Source organism: Gobio gobio (genome assembly GCF_949357685.1).
Source record: "Gobio gobio genome assembly, chromosome: 4".
Classification (NCBI taxonomy): Eukaryota; Metazoa; Chordata; class Actinopteri; order Cypriniformes; family Gobionidae; genus Gobio; species Gobio gobio.
Genome location: NC_137100.1, coordinates 46,055,424 through 46,070,478, shown reverse-complemented (window position 1 = coordinate 46,070,478; position 15,055 = coordinate 46,055,424). Strand labels below are relative to the sequence as shown.

The 15,055-nt window shown below is 39.2% G+C and overlaps 1 protein-coding gene across 1 annotated transcript in view; it reads left to right on the top strand.

The window, feature by feature from the left end:
• trpm3 (transient receptor potential cation channel, subfamily M, member 3) overlaps positions 1-14,201 on the top strand; it is a gene marked incomplete at both ends in the record, with an annotated part of 178,491 nt that extends 164,290 nt beyond the window's left edge. Inside the window, 9 exon segments of the mRNA XM_079815722.1 lie at positions 1,177-1,317; positions 2,498-2,626; positions 3,832-4,083; positions 4,222-4,396; positions 5,833-5,940; positions 7,110-7,260; positions 11,787-11,980; positions 12,375-12,507; positions 12,695-14,201. Coding sequence (XP_079671848.1) covers positions 1,177-1,317; positions 2,498-2,626; positions 3,832-4,083; positions 4,222-4,396; positions 5,833-5,940; positions 7,110-7,260; positions 11,787-11,980; positions 12,375-12,507; positions 12,695-14,201 — 2,790 coding nt within the window.
• Positions 14,202-15,055: the final 854 nt, after the last annotated feature.

Genomic DNA, 15,055 nt, shown 5'->3' with positions numbered 1-15,055 from the left:
ATTTTTAAATTGTAATAATATTTCACAATATTACTGTTTTTACTGTATTTTTTATAAAATAAATGCAGCATTGGTGAGCATAAGAGACTTCTTTTAAAAGCATTAAAAAATCGTATCTGACCCCAAACTTTTGAATGGTATACATATTACATTATTAAAGAAAGACAACAAAAAACCTTTATAACAGATTAAATTAAACACATTCATTTACAGTAATTCATTGTTTTGAGTTAATTAATCAGTTGATTAATTCAATGTTGGTGCTTTATGTCAATTACATAATTTTACAGTGCCACTGTATTTATGTAGGTCTGTTTTTTAACTCAACCCGTTCAACTCGTGGACCACTTGTAATCCTCCACAGTTTGAGAACCACTGCTCTAAAGAAACAGGTCAGCACAAGACACTAGTTAAGAAATGTAGTCCAAGAGATACTAGGTCAAAACAACTGAGAAGGACTACATTTCCCAGAACGTGACTGGGTTGACCTGATCTTATACAACACGGTTTCAAAAACTGAAGCTTTGCACCTCACTTCATGTGACTATATTATAGATATACAAGGTTACAACACAAGATAACAATTGTATTGCAATTTATTTGAATGCTTTTCTGGAAAGTATACACTGTAACTGCAGTAATTTGTCTCTGTTAAAACATTGAAATGCCTGTGCCAAAATTAGATCCTGTGCATAACATAAGCTGTGAAATAAACAAACTGTTTTCCATTGCATTTAGATTGACAATGTGTAGTTTGTAAGATTGTAATGCAGCAAAGTTCGAGCAAACGGCTTCAACAGCAAAAAAGTTGTTGCAATACAATTCTGCCATAATGTCCAAGAGTGCGCCATATTTTTCCATTTACGGGATAAGCTCCCACTCTTGGATTAAGGATGTGTCCAAATAACCCATGGCACTGGGCATTTTCATTCCCTTTTTTTTCCCTCTCTCTCACACACACTCTCACACTTTCTCTTTCTTTTTCCGCACGACCATTCCCAGCGGACTCATCAATGCCCAGCTCATAGTGCATATCTCACCTTCCTTGACACTCAGTATTGCTTTGCAGTGAAACAACTGCATGCAATTCTGGGTGAGACCTCACACTATGTAAATGGTGTGTAAATGCAATGCTTTCTGTTTTTCTCCTCTTTCTATCCCCTGTACTTTTCCCAGGCCATGCTGGGAAATGTCAGTTCAGAAGTGTCACGTAAGAAACAGGTGGAGGAAGTTCAGAACCGCCATCGGCTGATTCCACTGGGTCGCAAAATTTACGAGTTTTACAACGCCCCTATCGTCAAGTTCTGGTTTCACACGGTAAAATCCCCAGCTGTGCCCCCATTTAGTATAAGATGACATACAGTATTGTTCAGCGTGTTTAGCATATCAAATCATTTCAAATATATGAACATCAAAATATGTGAATTCTTCAAAAAAAAAGCCCTCTGAAATCTTTCAGTTGCAAATAAGGAGAAATTCATAAAAATAGATACCATATCAGGGCCAGGGGGAGAAACATTCAAATGCAGGCAAGTAGAGATTAAAACAACTGAGATTTTTTTTTTTTAGCCTCATCTATGTTTTAAATATAGGCCATGAATCTGACAAATCTCCAGGCTACAGAAGATGAAAAATTCTGCTCTGTGTGCTGTCTTTATTATTTACTCACTCTTTTTTTCTCTCGTTGCTTGTAGCCTACTCTCTCACACTTTCCCATCACACTGTCAGTTTACTCTGAGCAATATTTCTGTTCTCCACTGGTTAGAGTCAAACTTTCTACCATTTTGACCAAATGCATGTGTAAATTCAAATAATTTGTCAAAATAAAATCTAAATAAATGGTTAGATGGAACCACTGAAGCTAAACTAAAATACATTTTCACTACTCCAAAAATAACTCCAATAAAATAAAAATTACACATTATTTTTAGTTTGTGATGTATGTTATATGGTAAGATAATTAATGCTAGACTGTTCTAAGTAATTTAATGCTGGTAAGCATTTTTAAATGATATCAGTTATCACATTAACTTTGGCAGACCTAAAATATAAAAAATAAATTAACTAAATATACAGAAACTAGAAAACTTAAATGAAATGAAAACTAACAATGATAGAGTGAAAACTGTACTGAGATATATTGAAAATCTTTGATCAACTCATTGCTGTCTTTAAAAAACTGACCTTACTGACCCCAAAGAAATATTTTGTAACATTATAAATGTCTTCGCTGTGACTTTTGATCAATTAAATGTTCCTTGCTGAATAAAATGATTACATTTCTTTCAAAATCTTACTGGCCCAAACTTTTCATAAAATAAAAACCAAATTTAAAAAACTCAAACCTACAATAACCCTGGTGTAAGTAAAGCTAACATAATCACAGTCAGAATTATCATGTATTCTCTGTGAATTTAATAGACTTCGTTGTTTGAGCTGAAACAGACCAAAGAGAGGTATTTCCCTAATCCAAACATGATGCTGTGTGTTCCCACAGTTGGCCTATGTAGGATACTTGATGCTCTTCAACTATATTGTGCTAGTGAAGATGGACCTGTGGCCCTCTCCTCAGGAGTGGATTGTCATTGCCTACATCTTCACCAATGGCATCGAGAAGATGAGAGAGGTAAGTCTTCATTAGAGCTCAGTGAGCAAACAACATTGTTTCCTTCAATCCCTGAAATATGGGAAAAAGATGATTTATTATTCATAGGCAATGTCTAATAATTACATTTGCATATAATTACACTACTGCTATTCGGTTAAAAACTTGCTGTTGAGGAGAATGAGAATGTGAATTCTTCCAAATAAACAGTCCATTACTGCCCTCTTGTGGAAATTAGTAAATGCAACTACTTTTGCTTCTTGTCTGGTTAATAGTTGTTTTGAAAAGTTCATTTGTCCATGTCCCAGGGCTGTAAGTAACCACCATAAACATTGAGGGGGACAAGTCCCCCCAAATAATTAGAAATGGCCAAATAATTAGGAATTGTCCCCCTCAATATTTGATATTGCTGATGCTGCTCTGTTGTACTCCATTACACACCGCTCTGTTTGTTGCTAGGATGACAAAAGTAAAATATTACATTTGGTCAATATTACAAAATATTACAAGTTGGTCTGCCTCAGCAGTCTAACAGCGTTCGACACTGTCAGAATGAGTGAGATGACCAATCAAATCAAAGAAGGCAAGGCTTACTGTTAGTGCGAATTCCAACACAACACTTTAAGTTATAATAGCATTGACTGTCGTAAGATGTAAGTAGCTAAACATTTAATATTTGACAACTGTTTTACGATGAAAACGTTCAAAGACCAACAGTAATATCAAGTGATGCAAACTACTTGACATTTTTTCATGAAATTTCCCCATTTTGAATTGAAAATACCGTATGACATTATGTAAATCATAACTGAATTTTACGTGACAAGAAACGTTTTGAATTTTTACATTTTAGACAGATGAAAATAAGAGTGAATGTGTGCATATAAAAAAAATAGAATAGAACTGGAACTTTTACCATTCTTATTTATTTTTCTTTATTTCCTTAAATCCCTTTTAATCCTTTAATAATTGAATTCTTTTAAATAAACCACTAAGACCAATACCCCATGCAAAAAAACAAAAACAAAAAACTTTGGTTCATCCCAATGTCTAAGACATGGTTACGGCCTAGCCATGTCCATCCTGAAAATACAGATTTGTCATCCTAGGAATAAATTACATTTAGAATATTTTTTTTTTTTTTACAATTGTTTAGAAAAGTTCCTTTGTCCAACATGAGGGCTTTCATTGTGTTCTTGGCTGTTTAACTCTCTCCTCTCCCATAGATCCTCATGTCAGAGCCAGGGAAGCTCCTGCAGAAGGTGAAAGTGTGGCTGCAGGAGTACTGGAACGTCACTGACCTCATGGCCATCCTCATCTTCTCCATCGGGATGGTGCTTCGCCTACAAGACCCGCCCCTGATGAGCTACGGGAGGGTCATTTACTGTGTCAATATCATTTATTGGTACATACGACTGCTTGACATCTTCGGAGTGAACAAATACCTGGGTCCATACGTCATGATGATCGGCAAGATGGTGAGGGAGCCTGATTGATCGGTTTAATAATGAACTCTGACAGCAATTTCAAATTACTTTTATGTAGATATATAACAGTTCCTAATCTTTCTCTTTTCCTTCTTTTTCTCCTTCTTCAATGATACTGGGTGAACGTAGATGATTGACATGATGTATTTTGTGATCATCATGCTGGTGGTGCTGATGAGTTTCGGGGTGGCGCGGCAGGCAATCCTCAATCCCAATGAGGACCCATCCTGGATGCTAGCACGGAACATCTTCTTCATGCCATACTGGATGATCTACGGAGAGGTGTTTGCTGACCAAATCGACCGTAAGGCTGGCTTATTACTAACATTTACCTGGGTACATGGGTATTCTGGGTATACTCAATTTTACGCATAGCACCTCAGGCTTTATGACTCATTAATGTATAAACAAATATGATGAGCTGTTACCTGATAGCACACATGTGCCCACATATATCATGAAAGTTTAACAGCTGAAACAGTTATACAGTATATGGATCAAATTTTATGGTGTATAGTTGTGCTTGTGTGTGTTCTCTTAAATGGTCTCATATTCTGTAAATGGCTGCACTTATATTGTCATTACAGGATGATACGGAACAGTGCTGCTGTTGTTTCAAAATGGTTTTAAGATCCAATTGTTCATAGTAAAACTGCAGATGGTGAAGCATCAACAAAAGTCTGACTGAGAAAAAAACTCTTAACATATTTCAATTTTGGTGATGGGTAATTGACCTTTTAGAATTTGTGGTTTGATATTATATCAAAGTGTAATGATACTAGAAATAGTATACACTTGTATTGTTCATGCCCAGAGCTTATGGTGGGAAAATCTTGACTCATGATTAAATTTTTTCATGATTCTGTGGGTACACAATGAAAACTGTCTGAATGAATGTTGACATGTTTTATTTTTTCACCAAAGACAGGAATATTATATCATGGTTTGGCATTTATCATATAAAGGCTGCATTTATTTGACCAAAATACAGTAAAAACAGGAATATTGTAAATTACTATTGCAGTTTAAAAGAACTGTTTTCTATTTTAATATTTTAAAATGTAATTTATTTCTGTGATGGCAAAGCTGGATTTTCAGAAGCCTGATGGACCATAAAGGCATTCATTTCTTTCTTAACCCAAAACTTTTAGCATTTAAATTCGGTAGTATATAAATTCAAAATATTCAAATTTGAACCATGCATCATAACAGTTTAGTTCACTCAAAGTGAATTAAAAATAATCAAATCACAGAATCACAGTCAAAAAAGATACATACAAAGGTAAATAATTTCTTAAATTGCATATATTAAACCTAGGAATGAATGTGACAATAGCGGCAATGATTATCAAATTGAATGATTCCACCTAATTAGGTTGTGAATAATAAAGATGTTTGACATGTAGCTATCTTACCCCAGGGACCATCTTACTCTAAGCTCTCAGGTCTTGCAGCTGTAGTGCTGTTATTATTTCTTGCCAGATTTATGCTTTTTCTTGTGCCTGCAATCATTTTAAAGCACTCAGGTATAGTAATGCAGTGTCTCGGTCACGTGGACTTGTGTATGAAGTGAATGCCAGAGTTTGCATAAGCGTATCTTTGTGTTTTCTCATTAAGTAGTGTGTATGTTTAGTATTGTTTGCTTACTTTCATTTGTTTTGTTTTTTTGTGTGTGTGCGCTGAGAGATGGATGGCCCAAAGACAAGAGAGCTGAAATAATGCTTTCGTTCTTTGTTTCAGATGTGAATAGTAGGAAGCTACAGCACAAAGTGAATGAAAAACTCTGGCTGGTCGAAAATTACTTTCGCACTCAAGGACCTGGGCGTAACAGTGGTCCATCCCATATAGGCAATTTCCAATATATAAATTCTGCTAGATTTATCTCCGTCACCAGAGCCATTCTAATTTCACAATCATGTCATCACCTCATCTCCGTCCCCTGATGGTCATTGAGTGTATGACACCCCTGCACGGCACTGCAAGGCTAATGGCCAAGTTTCCGTGGTGGGGGAAATGTTCAAGGTGCTATGACAATAAGACGTTGTTTAGGTCCAATTGCAGTTTTAAAAACAAATAAATACATTAAAAAAAACCCTATCATGGAAACTTGGAACTTGGATAGTGTTAAAGTCACCATCATAGGCCTCCCAAACCAGATAGCACTGACTGATGTCCCATTACCCTGGTAGTCCACACAGTCAGTGTGAGTTCTTCTCATTTCACAATGTAAACTGAATTTACCTGTGGAAAATCCACTGGGTTGATATTACGTGTTTTGCATATCTAGCATGAACATCAGTACCTATTTGCGTTTCCTCAAATAAGCTCCGAACATGTTTCTGGAAAGACCATCTCATATGTCCTTTACAAACAAAATGCATTTGCCTCCACTCATCAATATGAAAGTTTTTTCACGTGGTTCAGTTGTCAGAGTTTTTTGACAATTTGAATTTGGAATTTAAAAAAAATAAATGATAATTGCGTTTTCAATATTACACGTTACTTCAGTTCTCTCACTTTGGGCTTCTGGGTGTGATTTTAAAAATTGAAACCAGTAAATATGTAAATTAATATGAACCTGACTGACTTTCCTCTCCTTAAAAGCTACAGCAACTGAACCATCCCATTTGGAAAAAACGTATGATGTATTGTCAATACATTCTAACCTGCTACAAGCAACCATCAAAAAGATTGCTGTACATTTAATGTCAATATATTTTAAACATTGCCTATGTTTAAATATATTGGGGATGCAACTTTACATATGGAATATATTTATAATATATTTGAATTCCACAACTTGGTCCATAAAGCCTTTCCATTCAAGTTTTAGCCACAACCCACTGGTTCTTTTGATTTTTGATGTTTTTGAGCATGTGTCAGAAAAGGATTAGAAGATTTTGTATTTTCTAAAGTGACATTTATTCAAAGACAAATCAAAGAGGGTATTTTTTTTTTTTTGGTCCAACGGTTAATTGATATTTGGGCAACACTCAGTTGTATGTTTATTTTAACAGCTCCATGTGGTCAGAACATCACCACAGAGGATGGCGCAATCGTGACTCTTCCACCCTGTAAAACCGGAGCTTGGATTGTCCCCGCCATCATGGCCTGCTACTTGCTGGTGGCCAACATCCTTCTGGTTAATTTGCTCATTGCTGTCTTTAAGTAAGTTAAATTAATTTTTACAACCCCAAATCAGAAAAAGTTGGGACAGTATGGAAAACGCAAATAAATAAAAAAAGAAGTGATTTCTAAATTTACTTTGACTTGTATTTCATTGCAGATAATATGAACAAAACATATTTCATGTTTTGTCTGGTCAACTTCATGTCATTTGTAAATATGCATCCTTTCCTGTCATTCAGACCTGCAACACATTTCAAAAAAAGTTGGGACAGTAAAGCATTTACCACTTTGTAATGTTGCCATTCCTTTTCACAACACTTAAAAGACGTTTAGGGACTGAAGACACCAAGTGATGAAGTGTTTCAGGTGTAATTTTGTCCCATTCTTCCTGCAAACAAGTCTTAAGGTGGGCAACAGTACGGGGTCTTCCTTGTCGGATTTTTTGTTCAAAATGCGCCACACATTCTCTATTGGAGACAGGTCGGGACTGCAGGCAGGCCAGTCAAGTACCTGTACCCTCTTCCTCCGCAGCCAGGACTTTGTAATGTGTGCAGAATGTGGTTTTGCATTGTCTTGTTGAAATATGCATGGATGTCCCTGGAAAAGATGTCTTCTTGAAGGCAGTATATTATGCTCCAAAATCTCTATGTACTTTTCAGCATTAATGGTGCCTTCACAGAAGTGCAAGTTACCTTTGCCAAGGGCACTGACACAACCCCATACCATGACAGACCCTGGCTTTTGGACTTGTTGCTGGTAACAGTCTGGATGATCCTTTTCTTCTTTGGTCCGGAGCACACAGCGTCCATTCCTCCCAAAAAATACCTGAAATACTGATTCATCTAATCACAGTACACGTTTCCACTGTGTGATGGTCCATCCCAGATGCCTCCGAGCCCAGAGAAGTCGACGGCGCTTCTGGACACTGTAAACATAGGGCTTCCTTTTGGCACAGTACAGTTTTAACTGGCATTTGTGGATGTAACTACGTATTGTGGTACTTGACAAAGGTTTGCCAAAGTAGTCCTGAGCCCATGTGGTGATATCGCTTATAGATGAATGACGATTCTTGATGCAGTGCCGCCTGAGGGATCGGAGATCACGTTGTTCAGCTTAGGCTTGCGCCCTTGTCCTTTACGCACTGAAATTCCTCCAATGTTATGCACTGTTGAATGTGAAATATCCAAATATCTTCCAATCTTTCTTTGAGGAACATTGTTTTTAAACATTTCAATAATTTTCTCACGTATTTGTTGGCAAACTGGCGATCATCGGCCCATCTTTGCTCCTAAAGGATTAGACCTTTCTTGGATGCTGCTTTTGTACCAAATCATAATTACAATCACCTGTTGACATCACCTGTTTCAAATCACATCATTATTTAACCATTTTATCTCATTACTAGCCCTAAATTGCTCCTGTCCCAACTTTTTTTGAAATGTGTTGCAGGTCTGAATGACAGGAAAGGATGCATATTTACAAATAACATGCATATTTACAAATGACATGAAGTTGACCAGACAAAACATGAAATATTTTGTGTTCATATTGTCTGCAATGAAATACAAGTCAAAGTAAATTTAGAAATCACTTCTTTTTTTATTTATTTGCGTTTTCCATACTGTCCCAACTTTTTCTAATTTGGGGTTGTATATTGTATGTGATTTTCTAATCAATGGACAAACTAAACAACAAAACCTTTCAATGGCAAAATTACTTTCAATAAAACTACCATAGTGTTACCATTTTCATTTTTCCAGGTCATATTTTAGTGCTGTCAAATCGATTAATCAACATTAATCACATCCACAATAAAAGGTTGTGTTTACATAATATATGTGTGTGTGCTGTGTATAATTATTATTAACAGTGCATCCGTAAAGTATTCACTGTGCTTCACTTTTTCCATATTTTGTTATGTTAAAGCCTTATGGATTAAATTCATTATTGTCCTGAAAATTCTACAAACATGAACAAACACATGACAAAGTGAAAGAAGTTTGTTTGAAATCTTTGCAAATTTATAAAAATAAAACCCAAAAAATCACATGTACATAAGTATTCACAGCCTTTGCCATGACACTCAAAATGCATCCTGTTCAGGTGCATCCTGTTTCCACTAATCATCCTTGAGATGTTTCTACAACTTGGGCCCTGTCCCAAATGGCACACTTCATGTGCACTTTCGGTCTTGTGGACTTACAATGGCAGCTGCGTGCGCGTGTCCGTTAAGTCCACGAGACAGCAGGGTGTCCCATTTGTCATTTTAGGTCTCAGAAGGGTGCTTGCGAGTGCCCCCTTTGAGGTCGATATGCGCCCTCGATGCGCACTTCTGCCGAGGCTGCACTGGTGCGGTTTACGCAGCGGACCTCTTCCCGGCAATCAAAGCGGCAATACGTTGTGAAAGTGCGGATTCAGAGGAAGACCGTGAGGGTTTAGGGTGCCATTTGGGACAGGGCCTTGATTGGAGTCCATCCGTGGTAAATTCAGTTGATTGGACATGATTTGGAAAGGGACACACCTGTCTATGGGTGCGTCTCAATCAGCTCCCCAGTTCAGTAGTCAGGGCACTGATCAGGGAGTCAGCCCATTGACTTATGTCCTGATCAGTGCCCTGACTACTGAACCAGGGAGTTGATTGAGACGGACCCTTCATAAGGTCCCACAGTTAACAGTGCATGCCAGAGTACAAACCAAGCCAAAAAGTCAAAGGAATTGTCTGTAGACCTCCGAGACAGGATCGTATCGAGACGCGGATCTGGGGAAGGGTACAGAAAAAAATCTGCAACATTGAATGTCCCAATGAGCACAGTGGCCTCGATCATCTGTGAATGGAAGAAGTTTGGAATCACCAGGACTCTTCCTAGAGTTGGCCGCCCGGCCAAACTGAACGATCGGGGGAGAAGGACCTTAGTCAGGGAGGTGACCAAGAACCCGATGGTCACTCTGACAGAGCTCCAGAGTTTCTCTGTGGAGAGAGGAGAACCTTCCAGAAGAACAACCATCTCTGCAGCACTTCACCAATCAGGCCTGTATGGTAGAGTGGCCAGACGGTACATGACAATCCGCTTGCCCTGGAGTTTGCCAAAAGGCATCTGAAGGACTCTCAGACCATGAGAAACAAAATTCTCTGGTCTAACGAAACAAAGATTGAACTCTTTGGCCTGAATGGCAAGTGTCATTTCTGGAGGAAACCAGGCACCGCTCATCACCTGGCCAATACCATCCCTACAGTGAAGCATGGTGGTGGCAGCATCATGCTGTGGGGATGTTTTTCAGCGGCAGTAACTGGGAGACTAGTCAGGATCATGGGAAAGACGAATGCAGCAATGTACAGAGACATCCTTGATGAAAACCTGCACCAGAGCGCTCTGGACCTCAGACTGGGGCGAAGGTTTATCTTCCAACAGGACAACAACCCTAAGCACACAGCCAAGATAACAAAGGAGTGGCTACGGACAACTCTGTGAATGTCCTTGAGTGGCCTGGCCAGAGCCCAGACTTGAACCCGATTGAACATCTCTGGAGAGATCTGAAAATGGCTGTGCACCAATGCTTCTCATCCAACCTGATGGAGCTTGAGAGGTCCTGCAAAGAAGCATGGGAGAAACTGCCCAAAAATAGGTGTGCCTGCCAAGCTTTTAGCATCATACTCAAAAAGACATGAGGCTTTAATTGGTGTCAAAGATGCTTCAACAAAGTATCGAGCAAAGGCTGTGAATACTTATGTACATGTGAATTTTTTCCGGTTTTTATTTTTAATACATTTGCAAAGATTGCAAAAAAACTTCTTTCACGTTGTCATTATGCGGTATTGTTTGTAAAATTGAGGAAAAAATAATTAATTTAATCCATTTTGGAATAAGGCTATAATATAACAAAATGTGGAAAAAGTGAAGCGCTGTGAATACTTTCCGGTTGCACTGTATATATAAATACACATGTTTAAGATTTTTTTTTAATATTTATATATAAAATCTGTATATTTATATATAGCCTAATATAAATTATATTGATATATATACAATATATACATGCAAATATTTACATATGGGTGTGTGTATATTTATATATACATAATAATTAATAATAAATAAACAGTAAACACTCATTTATTATATAAACACAAACTTCTATTTTGGATGCGATTAATCAATTTGACAGCACTGTGATTTTTGTTTAATTCTTATTTTATTTTATTATCATTTCAACTATATTTGATTTGATTTGTCCTTGTTTTACCATTTCTTTTAGACATTGCATCAAGTTAATACCATTTTTTATGAACATTACTATAATAGTACTATGGCATTTTGAAGTCCATTGGCGCACCATGTAAATAAATACCATGTGGCATATGAATATCTCGCATAACCAGCCTTTTGACTAATGACATAATTAAGTCATGCATATTAAGTCAGGAAATCTGATTATAGGCATTTTCTTTCCAGATTTGTTTGCACTATGCATCACATAGTCAGCCAACGGAATGTGGACATGCCGTCTGAGGCTCAGACCAGTGAAACAATGTTGTATGCTGCTAATATTGTCTTTCATTTTCACAGTAACACATTTTTTGAAGTGAAGTCCATCTCCAACCAGGTGTGGAAGTTCCAGAGGTACCAGCTAATCATGACCTTCCATGAACGTCCTGTCCTTCCTCCTCCACTCATCATCTTTAGCCACATAACTATGGTCCTCAAACACCTCTGCTGTCGCTGGAGGAAGCATGATGAGGATGAGCGGGACTATGGGCTGAGTGAGTGATAAAAAGCTGTTGCAATATACTGAAAGCCTCAAAATGACAGCAGGAGTCTTTTTGTTTTCTCAGATCATACAGCTAATGAGAGTGAAACCAACGCATGCCAACTTAAAGATTCTCTTTGATACGTCTTTTGCCAAACATGATTATTTCGTAATAGTGAGACATTTCTGTGCTCAAAATAACTTTTTTATGTTGTATACTGCCAAGCAAAAGTGATGCACATTATGTGTACAGCATAATAATAAGGCATGTATAGTATGGTACTCTGCTACAGTGTGGTGAAGACAGTTTAAATAATGTAAAATAAAAAGAAACATTAAGTTAAACAGAATACATGGTCTTATACATGGATAAAGTCACAAAGACAAAAAAAACTTTCCCCCTACAGAGCTCTTCATTACCGAAGATGAACTGAAGAAGGTACATGACTTTGAAGAGCAGTGCATGGAGGAGTATTTCAGAGAGAAAGATGATCGCTTCAATTCCTCCAATGACGAGAGGATACGTGTGACATCTGAAAGGTTAAAACATCACAGACAACACAAAATAATTTTAACACACATTTTATGGCAAGGACCCCCAAATATGATGAACCTCTTGCAAGGGACCCCCTTCCTAAAATATAACAGAAAGCCATAAGTATGACCAACACAACATTATTAGATGGCCTAATATTCATGGAATAACGTCTAATGTCTTTTCATTCAGGGTAGAGAACATGGCTATGCGTCTGGAGGAGGTGAATGAGAGGGAGCATTTCATGAAAGCATCCCTGCAGACTGTGGACATCCGGCTCGCTCAGATGGAGGAGATGATCGCCCGTATTGCTGTGGCACTGGAGCGGGTTACTGGTATGGATCGAGGTGAAGTCAACAAAGCCCGTTCCAGGACATCATCTGACTGCACAGATACAAATTACATCCTGCGCCAGAGTAGTTTCAACAGCCAAGAAGGCAATTCCTACAGGCTACAGGAGTCTCTGGAGCAGGGTGGTGAGGAGTCCATTTCCCCTACATCTCCAACCGCTCTGGCCCCACGTGTCCGCAGTCACTCCTTCTACGTGAGCCACTCTTCCAAAGATAGGAGCGGAGCAGATCGGGGAGAAGGTTTCTTTAAAGATAGACTGTTCAGTCTCCATCGGGCCAACAGCTCACAGTCTGTATCCTCGGGAGCAGGTGCCAAAGAGTCCAAGCCCACACCTTTGAATACTTTATCTGTGCAGCAACAGCTTCGCCCTTCTTCCTGCATAGACATCTATGTTTCTGCCTCAGAGGACGTCCCACCTACTGAGAGCTTCTTGGAACCAGTGAGGACAGTTCCATCTCTTGCTCGAGACTCATCTCTCCATTCTGAGATCATGGAAGCGGTGCTCTCAGGGGGGCGGGACTGCAGTGGAAGGGCAGGGGGCAGCGAAAGACAGTCGGACGGTACAGTCCTGTATGAGGACAGTGCCGCTGCTGACCTATCACTCTGCTCTGCCCACCTGCTGCCAGATACCTTGCCCCCCTGGGACCTCGACCCCTCGCCGCCACCATCGGCTGGAGTTCTGGAGCGGTCCAAGAGCAGTCGCTTCCTATCCACAGCAGGGCCTCTGTTTCTGGATGAGCCGCCAATGGTTAAGTCACACAGCCTGATGTTCACATCACGTGGTTACTATGGTGGAATGGGCGTGCAGGTGAAGGCAGCCGAATATACCAGCATCACAGATTGCATTGACACCCGTTGCGTCTCTACCCCTTACCCTGTCCCAGAGCGGTCCGACTCTCCTGGAGGCTCTTTCACGTTTGATAAGCCCCAGGACCTGGGCGTCTCGCACCCTGAGAGAGATGCCGAGCTCAGTCACGCTGAGTCTGATCCAGAGGAACCGGCAGAAGGGTCGGCAGACACGGGTAAGGGAGGTCAAAGTAGCAGTAGCAGGGGAACAGGTGCAGACCTGGGCCTGGGCCTCGCACTGGGCCCGTTTTGCTCACCGATCTCTAGACTAGAACGAGCAAACAGCTGCTCGTCCTCTGAGGAGTCGCACTCAAACATCTACTCCCGAAAGAGCTTCTCCATAAGTGAAAGAATGGACAAGGGTCGTGGGAGCTCGAGGAATCCTTTCCAGAAGGCCAAAGCCGGGGCGAGGCTGGAGGGTAAGACAGACTCGCTGTCCATGAGGAAACTGGCCAAACCCTCGGCGTTCCAAAGTTTTGACAGCAGACACAATTACACGTGATGATGGCAGACCTGTAGGGATGGCATTGTAGATCTAGTTCCTGTAGGATGGCTCTACCTCGTTTAAATTCCAAGGGCCCGTCCGTTAATTAGTACTGTCTGAGTGAGTAATTAGCTGTAAAATGGAATGTTTTATAATGGGTATCAACTTCCTGTTAATTTCCTATTATAACACTGCAATGCAAAGTCAGATTTTATTTAGAACTCATCAATTCAGAACTTGACCACTGCCATTATGCCAACATTAGTTCCTTTTCCCTCAAACTCGAAAGTGCTATTGGGGCTATATTCATAATGAGGGGAAACTTTGAGATTAAAGGCCTATTAACACCAAGACGACTGTTTGGTGCGAAAGTTTGGTACGATTTTATTTGAATGAACGGCTGTTAATGCAGATTTTTCTTTTTGGAGAGGTATTCTAATAATTTTTTCATTGAATTGTGAAGAAAACTAACCAACCAATAAGATTTGTGTTTTTAGTCACATGGCCAGAGCCTCTGTTATTATTACATTAACTATTACTTAGTGATGACAGTAGCAGAGGCAGAATCTAGAACTGACTAGTCTCTGTATTCTTATATTTGGTGTTGTTTGATAAACACCATAGTATTTGAAACCATGTAAATACCGCTTGACTTCCTTTCTTCACTCTGACGAGTGTCAGAAACGGAAAGTTGTGATACCACACTTTGCGTACCGGGGTAAACAGAGTATTTCTGCATTTCTATAAGTGACACCTACTATCTGAGAGTGATTTGGCATTTTGAATTATCAGATATCCGCCTGTCTACTATTTACTTATCTATTTTTAACTTAAGTCTGAACAGACAAATCGCATTTGCAAATCGTACTGAA